At 40.2% G+C, this 11,172-nt stretch overlaps 1 protein-coding gene across 1 annotated transcript in view; it reads left to right on the plus strand.

Moving 5' to 3' along the window:
- Window positions 1–10,219, plus strand: part of METTL25 (methyltransferase like 25) — a 72,293-nt gene extending 62,074 nt beyond the window's left edge. Inside the window, exons 10-12 of the mRNA XM_060245142.1 lie at window positions 5,836–5,910; window positions 7,110–7,181; window positions 9,983–10,219. Of these exons, the coding sequence (XP_060101125.1) occupies window positions 5,836–5,910; window positions 7,110–7,181; window positions 9,983–10,096 (261 nt within the window). The 3' untranslated portion in view covers window positions 10,097–10,219. The remainder of the gene's footprint in view (window positions 1–5,835; window positions 5,911–7,109; window positions 7,182–9,982) is intronic.
- Window positions 10,220–11,172: the final 953 nt, after the last annotated feature.

Genomic DNA, 11,172 nt, shown 5'->3' on the forward strand with positions numbered 1-11,172 from the left:
GGGCCAAAAAAGCCCTGGCCCTGATCAAGGCAAAACGGACGTCCTTTGGGCCAGGGATGGTCAGAAGGTATTGGCTGGCCAATCGTAATGGCCTCCGGGGCTCATATGGGGAGAGACAGTCCCGCAGGTATGTTGGTCCCAGGCTGCACAAGGCTTCGAATGTCAATACTAAAACCTTGAAGTGGATCCAGTACTCAATTGGTAGCCAGTGAAAACTGCACAACATCAGCTGACTGCTTGCCCATACAGGCGATTCAGTCAGCAATTGTGCTGCCGCATTCTGCCCCAGCTGAAGTTTCTGGGTCAGCCTCAAGGGCAAGCCTTCGTAGAGCGAGTTACAGAAGTCCAGCCTGGAAGTGACTGTTGCATGGATCACTGTAGCGAAGTCCCAAGGAGCCAGATAGAGTGCTAGTTGCTTGACCTGCCAAAGATGGTAAAAGGCGGATCATGCAGTAGCTGTGATCTGGGCCTCCATAGAGAGGGAGGCATCCAGTATCACACCCAAATTCCTCACCTCCTGGGCTGGCACAAGAGATGCAGCATCCAGGGTGGGGAGCCGGATGCCCGATCTTAGCCCCCCACTGTTCATGTACAGGACCTCCGTCTTGGTTGGATTAAGCTTCAGCCGGCTCAGTTGCAACCAACAAGCCACTGCTTCCAACGCCCTGGTTAGAAGATCTGGGGTAGAGTCTGGGTGGCCATCCATCAACAGGTAGAGCTGGGTGTCATCTGCATACTGGTGACAACCCAGCCCAAAACCTCTGGCAATCTGGCCAAGGGGGCACATATAGATGTTAAACTTTGTTGTTGAGAGACCAGCTCCCTGCGGCACACCACGCTCTAGAAGATGATGCAGGGAGGTCTGCTCACCGACTGCCACCCTTTGTTCCCGACCATGGAGAAAGGAGGAAAACCACTGTAAGGCCACCCCCTGGACTCTAGCGTTGGCAAGGTGGTGGGTCATTAGATCGTAATTGACCGTGTCAAATGCTGCTGAAAGATCTAAATTATTAGCAGCACTGACCTGCCTTGATCCAGGTGTCTTTTGAGGTCATCTGTGAGGGTGACCAGGGTAGTCTCCGTCCTGTGACCCGGGCGGAAGCTGGACTGGAAGGGGTCAAGGACAGATGTAATTGATTATGTAACCTTGCTGTTCTCCAAAATATTTCATTTCTGAAAAATAAAACTCAGCTGATTTTCACAGGTAATGCTGTAGGGAGATCTGGGGATTATTTATTTATTTTCTTCATTTGTACCCCACCTTTCTCCCCAATGAGGATCCACAACGGCCTACACTGTTCTCTTTGCCTCCATTTTATCTTCACAACAACCCTCTGAGGTAGGTTAGGATGAGAGAGTATAACTGACCCAAGGTCACCCAGCAAACTTCCATGGCACAAGTGGGGATTTGAACCCAAATCTCCCAGATACTAGTCCAGCACTTCTAACCATTACACCACACCACACTGGTTCTCACACTAGATCATCCTGTTGTCTGAAATGTATCTTTATATTCTTTCCACTTTTTTGACTAATATAGAATATCTTCCTATTTGTATTGTGACTATATGTGTGCTTGTTAGTGCTGGCATTTTGTTTTAACCAGCTTCCATTTCTAAAGAAATATGCAAGAGTTATTCTTTTAATCAGTTTACTTTTACATAGAAGGAAGCCCAGTGGTTGTGATCTGAAAACCACTTCACAGAGTGAGCTTGGATATAAGCCAATTTAATTTGTGTAGAGAAGTTACTTTAAAAAATTAAGGGACTAGTTATATGGAAACTAAAAAGGAGCACCTAAAAGGCTATTTAAAAACAAAGACTTGCATTGGATATGTATCAGAAACAGTTGGGTGGATCCTACCTCCATCCTACCACTCCACTGAGCAAAGTGCAAAGCCTTCTATTTATTTACTTCTATTGTTTATTAAAACATTTATGTCCTGCCTTTCGCCATGGTTCTACAGCCTCAGGAGCCTTCTTCCAACCTAAGTGGCTCTTCTCTTGAAGGGAGAGCCGCAGGTTGGAGGAGAGCTCTTTGGAAGATGGTTGGATCCATCCCACTGATTCAGCACCACTCAGAAGATGCTAGCAAAGTTAAGCAGTAAAATAATTAAGACTATAAAAGGCAACTTAACAGCTAAAATAATAAGGAAGTGATGAAGGCTACTAAAATGGAGTAAATAGAACTCTCTCTCCTGGTGGACCTCCTGACAGTGCCTGAGTTTTGGCTGCTGTGCAACACAGAGTATTGGATTGGATGGGCCATAGAGCTGGTCCAAAATGGCTTCTCTTATGTTCTTATAAACAAAGTTTAAGGTAGGTTGCTGAAGAATTTGAGAGATAAAAACATAAAGTAGGGCTTCACTTGAAAGTTTGGGGACAATTTGATTTAGTTTCCAAGCTGGAAAAGGAGCATTTAAGGAAAGCAGACAATTTAGAAGAAAGATCCAGGTGGGCAGCCATGTTGGTCTGGAGCAATAGAACAAAGTTTGAGTTCAGTGGCACCTTTAAGACTGCAAAAGTTTTATTCAAGGTATGATTATTCATACCTTGGTCTTAAAGGTGACACTAAACTCAAAATTTAGAAGAAAGTGACCTTTTGTTGGCATGTGCTCTTGTGGAGAAGTGACAGTTGCCTTTAGGTGGATACCTGATTAACTGCATCTGCTACTGTCCCTGCAGCTGGGACAGAACTACACATGGAACCATTAATTACTTTGATCAAGTAGTTCTGTGCATGCAGCGTCTGCCTCATTTATTTCAAGTCATCTGACACATTTGCTCAATTAATGAACCAGAAACAAATTTGTGGATGGGAATTATGCCATTTGTATTGGTGAAAGCTCTTAAAAGTGAAAGCAGAGACTCATACGTAAGTCTTACCTTGTTCATTGAGGCCTATTCCAAAGAAACTGTACACTTCAGTCGGATTTTTTTTTGTTCAAGGTTCAGTTTCACCACTTTTTATTAACTTGAAAATGGTTAGCTCCATCTTAAGCATTATCAAGCAGTAAGAACATTTGCCAGCCAACTGCAAAAAGGCAGATACAGTTCAGATGTCAAAATGGGATTACACAAAGCTAATGATGATAGCTATATAAACATGTATATTAATGCTGTCTTTAAAGGATAACTGTACTTTAAATATAAACCAACCTACAATTTGCGTGATGACAGTGCCAAATTCCAGTTTAATCTGACAAGGAGTTTTAACAGCTGTAAAGTCTGCAAGAATCACCTGACAAACTACAGACTGCTTTTTAGAATAAGCAAACAGAAAATCCCCAGCATCATCAAGGTGTTGGAAGAGATGGAAAACATCTCTGGCAGATAAGCATACAGAGTCAAATATGGGATTTTGTTTCAGGCATTTCATCACTGTCAGAGTCAATTTTCCGCAGCCTCTTTTCTGTGAGCATTGCATTGCCAGACTGTGATCAAGATATTCAGAAGTATCTGTGTTCTAAAGATGTCAGAATTTAGGGGAATGAGTCTCCTTCAGTTGCACTTAAGTGGTTGCAGGACTACTAGAAACCTTCCTTTCCTTGGATAACCAACATGTATTCTGCTTTTTAAAGTTTCATTAAAATGATCTTCATTGTAAAGAAGTTTTGAGATCTGGACACACAGACATCTACACATGCTCCCAGCCCTTACCCTTCTCTCTAAGACTCTGCATTTCATTCAGAGGAGTGATGTCCCACCAGCTGCCTATATTTGTCTGTTGCTTGTTAAGCCAGGGTTTAGTGATAGAGCATCTGTTTTGCATTCAGAAGGTCTCAGGTTTAATCTCTAACTAAAAGAAACAGTGATGTGGAAAGATCTTGACCTGAGACCTTGGAAAGCCACTTCCAGTCAGAGCAGGCATTACTGACCTTGATAGATCTGTGGTCTGACTCAGTATAAGGAAGTTTCACTTGATCCTGTGGTATCTATTTATCTTCCTCTCATATTTTAATCCTGCCCTTACCAAGGATGTGAAGGTGAGATACTGGGTTTTCTCTTCCATTTTATCTTCACAACAGCCCTGTGTGGTAGCTTAGGCTGAAAAAAAGAGTGATTAGCCTAAGCCTTGACCAGGTTGCAATTGTGGCTTGAAAATGTCTTCTGGCTCCCGCTTGGATGTCCCCCCCAGCAGTCTGGCAACTAAAAGATCTGCTGGGCAAGTGGGCGAATCAGCAGGCTCAGCCTTAGTTGACAGGCCTGGAACTTCCTGATCATTTAGCTCTTGATTATCAAAAGCCCTGAAGAGTTTTTTTATCATCCAAGAGCTCATTGATCATGCAGCCTTCAGCATTCAGAGAGCTGGAGGAAACAGTCCTTTCCTTGGTCGGGAAGCTGCATTGGGGAAGAGGAAAGGGGACAAAAACATCATTTCTCCCCCTCCAGAGGACTGAAGACTGGACTGTTGCTGCTAGATTTTCTATGTGTACCAAACCTCTGTGTTTGCAGCCCTACTGAAAGGAGTAGAAGGCATGTGTAGAGAGTAGGTCTCTCTCAGTTTGATTTCCTTTGCAGCCTTGTTATGAGGATAACATGGAGGAAGGGAAAAATGTATGTGACCTTGCATTCTTCAGAGAAAACGGTGGGATAAAATGCACTAAATGAATAATAGAGGACAAACGCAGAGACAACAAAGTCCTTCTAAAAGTGACCCGTGAACTCTGATGTCAGGAAAGACAGCAGTTTAACCAATTATCAGCTTTTATATTTCCAGTGGGAGGGCCTACCTTTTTAACATGCAAAGGTTTTTTAAAAAGCTGATTTCTTTGGTTAGAACATTTCCAGAAGATATAGGATGCTTACAGTACATTCCTGTGCAGAATTGCTCCAGTCTAAGTCTGCTGAAGTTAATGGCATCAGACTCAAGTATCTCTCTATATGGTTGCACTGCCAGAAGGGATTCTCCCAACCCCCAGCCTCTTTTGACTTGCCAGAGCAATCATTTGCTTGTTTACTTGGAGGTTACTGAGCCCAGAGGTAAATATGCATAGAATTGCAGCCTGCAACTTTTTATTTGGAACATTTATTCATATTATACGTGAAAGAGAAGTTAAGTACAAAGTTGAGGGAGAACACTGGCTGGAAGTTGGAATCAAGTATGAAAATGAACTCACAGACCTCAGCAATTCCAGAAAAAACTTTCACCCAGTACAAGGTGGGCTCTAGTGACATTAGGGAGAGAGACCTGGTAATGTCTTGGTTGGTGAAAATAAATCTGGTTCTTCAATTTTTGGGCTGGCTCCTAGATCCAAAGATTTGTCAAGGCCTGGATAGGCCCAAAGCCCAGGTATCCCAAGCCATTGCTTGACAATCTAACCAGTATGCCACATGAGCTGGGAGTCTTAACATTGGGAATAACCACAACATGCAGGCTTCATTATAGTTTTGGAACTTAAATAGGACTCTGTGCCTCAATCCCAGCAGCCTAAATATTAGCCTAAATTGGAAGCGTCTTCAGTGTAACTCCTTAGCAGATATAAAAAGTTCTCTAATCTAGGAAGATAGCCTAGATTCTCCATTTTACCTTCTGTATGTTTTTATAGTTTGATTTCAAACATGTTTATTGAGTAGTGTGTCTCACTGAGTAGAGTTCTTGGGCTTGCCATGCTTTTAGTAGACATATAGCTAGAGAAACCATAGGTTAAGTAAGAAATGAACAATTTTTGAAGTGAATACATTTATACTGAAAGTCATTACAGTAACTTAGAAAAATATTGATTGTGAAATGAAATGTGTTAGTTTTGAAGTATTTTTTAATTATAGAAATATAATTCCAGCATTTGCCTCAGGTACGTTGTAATTGCTGTCATCAATTTTCTTGCTGTTGCAGATTTCTGACAGCCTCATAATGGAGTACTTTGGAAAATACAAGCACAGAATGAATGAGCTGGAAGCTTTTAATATGGTAAAAACCACAGTCACAGGAAGAGTTGTTCTTTATGTTGATGTTAGGCCACAGTTGAACCAAGTTAAACCTCTTGTGAAGGGGTGGATCAGTTTATGTTGAGGTATATTCTCAATAGAAAGAAATGAAAGCTGAATTCAGAGCATACTCTTCAGAATTATATGAGGTGTCAGTAAAATAAAAAATTGAACATACAGAGTTCCATTTTTCAAATATAATAAATGTTGGAGGAAATGTCGGGCTTCTTTTGAACCCATATTGGTCTCTGTGCATTTATTTTGCCAGTGTTCTTTTTAATACCTTCCATTGTTAATTCCTTTTTAACAAGACTTCTGCCACTTGTAATGTGTATTACATTCTGTGTTCTACCTCAAAGCTACTGAGTAATAGCTGCCCTGTCTTTGATCTTTGATCTTTATTGTCTTAATTTTCTGAAGATGTCCAGTAGAGTAGAATTGGCAAGGGCTGGTTTTTCCTCAAGAATATGACCCACTTCTTTAATTGCTTTTTGTGAAAAACAACTGAAAAGTGTCTGCCCTATAATACAGTATCAGTGCCAAGAGCCACTCTGGAAACCTATCTTGAGACAAAAAAATGTAGCTAATAGATACATTATAACTTGATTTGCATCACATTTGCATCAGTGTATTATGAACAAATTCAGTCTTACTCAGGGCTTTTTTTCTGGAAAAAGTGGTGCCAGAACTCTCAAGAGGGAAATGAAGGAGAAACATATGGATGCCCCTCATGATCTTCTAAACATTTTGTTTTTTGAGAATTTTGTTTCCATGAAGAGATTCCAGAACTCTGTTCTGCTGTGTTCCCCTAGGAAAAAAGCCCTGGTCTTACCATATGGTTCTGCCCGCATAAGATAAAAGGCATGGTTCTTTTTGACTCTAAAAAAAACTATCCTGGATACACATGGTGACCAAAACCCAGAATAAGTCTGAAGTCAAGAGAGGAATTGGGCAGTGTTGCCCATGTACTTTCTTGTGCCACTAAAAATATTGAGACATTAAAGATAAAATAAATTTGCAGTTTGTATAATTTGTCTTTTCAAGTAAACTTTCTGTTTCAGCTAGATTTTAAAAAATGAAACCAAGATTTGAGATAGAGGGCTTTTTTTTTTTTTACCAATTTTCAATAGCAAAATGCATTAGTTTCATTAGACCTAATAGGTGTTTAAACCTTTTTTTTAGTTGAAAGTTGTTCTGGGACCTTGCATAGAGGCATTGATACTTCTGGATCGTCTGTGCTATCTCACAGAACAGGTAATTCTTGGATGTATGATACTAGAGTGAGGTGATGTAAACTGTATGGGTATACTGTAAATTGTTCACTCAATAGCAGATAAAGTCATTTCTTCTTTAGTCTAGGTTTCATTTTTTAAAAGAGATCACATATATTAGCCAAAGTTTTAAAATGTTTAATCACTCCAAACATTGTTCAGCAGATGTTTTTACTTTGGGCAAATCTGTTGCAGTAAAGTTTTTATGTTCTTTTAATTGCCTGGTAAATTACTAGTAATAAAGAAACTGCATAGCCCCAACTGATATTTTAATTGTTAATACTTGAAGTGCTAAACAACCTTCACATTGTGCTGACTACTGCTTTCAGTAAGGCCACACATTCACACTTACAAAACATTTCATATACTGTTAGTTTTGAATTGTGTTTAAAGGTGTTATTGGTAACTTTGATATTATAATCTGCCTGTTTTGTTCAATGCAAAATCATTTTGTCTGGTATAAGCATGAGCAATAGTCTGTGCCTTTCTCAGGTATACTTAAAGATAAATGTTGCCTAGGATACACTTTACTTTCAGCACAATGATCACTCCAACATTGCTTGGAATAACATTTACATCCGCGTCCATGTGGTTAAGACATTGTCTGCATAAACACCATGCTGATAATCCATATCCAATAGAGAGGAGGTGTTGTTGGCATAGTGTTTAACCACCCAATCCTTCCTAACCATGTGGGCAGAAAAAAAATGTGATCCAGATTGATTGGAGAATCAATGCTTCATTATCCATACTGCTGTCTATCTCCACAATTATTTGCTTCACACATTGCACATGTGCTGTTTCTGAGGAAGCCTGGGAATGTACAAGTGGGCAGAAAAGTAGTTATTCAAACTTTCTACATGTGGTGTTATATTAGTTAAATAGGTTGTTTTTCTCTGGATTCATTTTTTGTTGTGAAAATGTGATTTTATCTGTTTATTGTTGATTTCCTTGACCTTTTGGAAATAGGAGTTGGAAATATCTTAATTAAATATATAAAGATAGCTATCAGTTGTGATCCAACAAAAGGAGATACCTGAAAATAATTCTAAGTATTGTCTGTGTTCATGTATTTGGTGATGACCCCCCTCCCCCCACACACACATACACTGCCCATATCAATGTCCGGGAGAGTATGCAGGATTATTTTAGAAAACTTTACAATCCCTCAGTGTCCCAGTTGCTGACCACATATACAACCCTGCACCAAAAATGGTATGCACTTTAAAAGGGGGGGGGGGGGAGGAATGAATTTATGCAATGTAAGCAAACCTACTTGTTCATAGAAAAGGTATTGAATGGGAAATCTACTGCACTTTGAAACAGCACACACTGATCAGGGATTCTTACACTGAATGGAGAGTAGTCCTCTTGCAACCCAGGCACTTGTTTTGCACTCTTCCATCCATGGAAACATCATGCATGTAAAGTTGATTGTAGTGAGCCTATGCAGAATGTATCAATATTGACATGGAATTAATGATCAAGTAACATTTTTAAGTGATTTTTCATCCCCCTTTCTGGGCTGAAGTTGAAACCAGTTTTACAGCCTTTTTCATACTGAACCCATTGATGCGAATGGCTTTTTTGCACTCCTGATATTTATATCTGAAGGATTCAATTTTTTTCTGAAAGGAGGAAAGAAAAATCCTTTATTCTATCTAAAGTCAAATTGGAATAAATGATATATAATAAAGTACCCTTTGGTCTTTGTAAAATCATCTATTCAAATAGTATTTTTAAAAGCTGTCTTTAAGTCATGAACCTTTCAGCAAGTGCAAGGTCTTGCTCATGGACACAGCAGGACTTCTGACTGTTTTCTCCTCCCCCCCACCCCCGATTTCAAAGGTGGAGTATCAAGTGGAGCAGGAGAAAAAGGATAAGTCATAAGCCTCATTGCACATGGAGTGTTCACTATACAGTTGTCTGAATTGTGCCCAGGGATTTTCAGGATTTCCAAAAGGGGGAGGGGGGTTCTGCACTTATCTTTGTTATTTGTCCAACTGAAAACTGTGTATCCCTGACATTAAGCAGTAATTTTAGAATTCTGGCCTATGATGCTTTTATAACATTTTTGATCTGTTGTGCTGGTGTACTTAATGCTATACCACATCCTTCTATCACAGCTATCCCAATGCATTTTAGGCCCCAAAGCACAAATTATTCTTCCCATGGTATTAAAAATGTAAAAGTAGAACGGAAGAATTTCCAGTTTTGTTGCCTTTTTCAAAAATGCAGGTGTTACCTCACCTACTTAATGCTATCATTCTTTGGACTATCTGGGAAGGTAATGGAAGGTAATGTACAAATCCTTTCTGCCTACCAAACACACATTAGAAGTTCTATAATTTGCTGCTGGAACAGCATGCTCATATATGCACTTGCTGAAAGGGGTCATTCAGTTGTAAGAGTCATGATTTAAAGCTAGTTGGCATTAAAAATACTATTTGAATAGATTATTTACAAAAAACCAAAAAGTACCTGTTCATATCATATTCACAAGGAAAAATAGATGAGGCAGGGCAGGGAAAAGGAATTCTTGGTTGCTGGGCTACTGGTTAGAAACTGGTGAAACAAGATCTCTCCATATGGAGATAGTGATCAGTTAGTGATAGTGATCAAATACAATAGATGGACAGTTGCATGAGCCTGAAGAATAGTTCTTTTATTTATTACATATAACTGCAGAAAGTTGGGGTATTTTAAAATTACAAAATTCAAACATACTGCAGATTCAGAGATTTTGGGTCAAATGTTTTAATCTGTTTGTATATTGTTTTATAGGACAACCTTGCCTGGTTTGGACTGGTGAAGTTATTTGATCCCATAAAATCCCCCAGGTGCTATGCAGTTGTGGCTATGAAGAAACAGACATTTCACACACAACTAAATTGCTAGCAAAACTCTGAACTGCTGCTGCTGTACTTTACATTCTGTTCAGTTTTATGGTTATTAAGCATTCCATTGATATGTTAAGTTAATCATGGTAGATGAATCAGAAAAATAAAATACAAACTGTCAGTCCTTTTGCCTTCTTCCTAGGATAACTTGATTGGGTTTCATTACTTCCTCATAAAAGGAGCAAACTTACAATTAGGGATGGGCACATACTGAGAAAATCAAGGTTTGTTTTGGTTTGTGGGACCACACAAACCTTCCCATTTACCAAATTGGTATGCTTTGTGAGTTTCATGATGTGGTAGAACCTGTGTACTAGAGACACCAAACTTGCAGCAAGTCTCCAGCTGACTCTCCTCTATCAGCCCTCCAAGTTTGGTGAGAATTGGATTTAGGGGGTCTGTAATTTAGGTGCCCCCAGGAAAGTGTTTGTCACAAAGCCGAGGAAACAATGAATGTAAGCCCTCCTGCTTGGCATGAGCAGAAGGACAGGTATCTGAGAGCCCTGAATAAGCACTAAACACTCCCAGCCCCACTATTTTCACACTGAGGAATGACTTCCAATTCCCTACCCTCTCTGCCTCTGCCGATAGAGCAAAATGGGGGCTCTCATATTGGTGGGCAGCACTACCTGTTGAGTTTTGGAGGGCCACTATTGGTGTTTCCAGAGCAGCAGAAGTGACCCCCATTGCTTTGATGATTGTAACTGATCTGTGTCTGCATGGACACCACCACCACAAACTGCCTGAACCTCCGAAGACTACATGAAGGGTCATGGGAGGTTTGTTGCAGCTAAGACCACACAAACCTCAGCTCAAGAGCCACAAAACAGGTGATTTTCATTGAGAATTTAGGTTTGTGGCCATCAAAATTATATCCTAAATCCATTGAACCTTGACCTGGAGGGTCCTGGCTAGCCTAGCCCTATCTGATCAAGATCTTGGAAGCTAAGCAGGGTTAGCTCTAGTTAGTACTTGGACAGGAAACCATCATGAAAGTCCATGCTTGCCACACAGCAGCAGGCAATGGCAAACCACTTCTGTTTGTCTCTTGCCTTGAAAACCCCACAGTCACAC

This window comes from Heteronotia binoei, chromosome 8 (genome assembly GCF_032191835.1).
Source record: "Heteronotia binoei isolate CCM8104 ecotype False Entrance Well chromosome 8, APGP_CSIRO_Hbin_v1, whole genome shotgun sequence".
Lineage (NCBI taxonomy): Eukaryota > Metazoa > Chordata > Lepidosauria > Squamata > Gekkonidae > Heteronotia > Heteronotia binoei.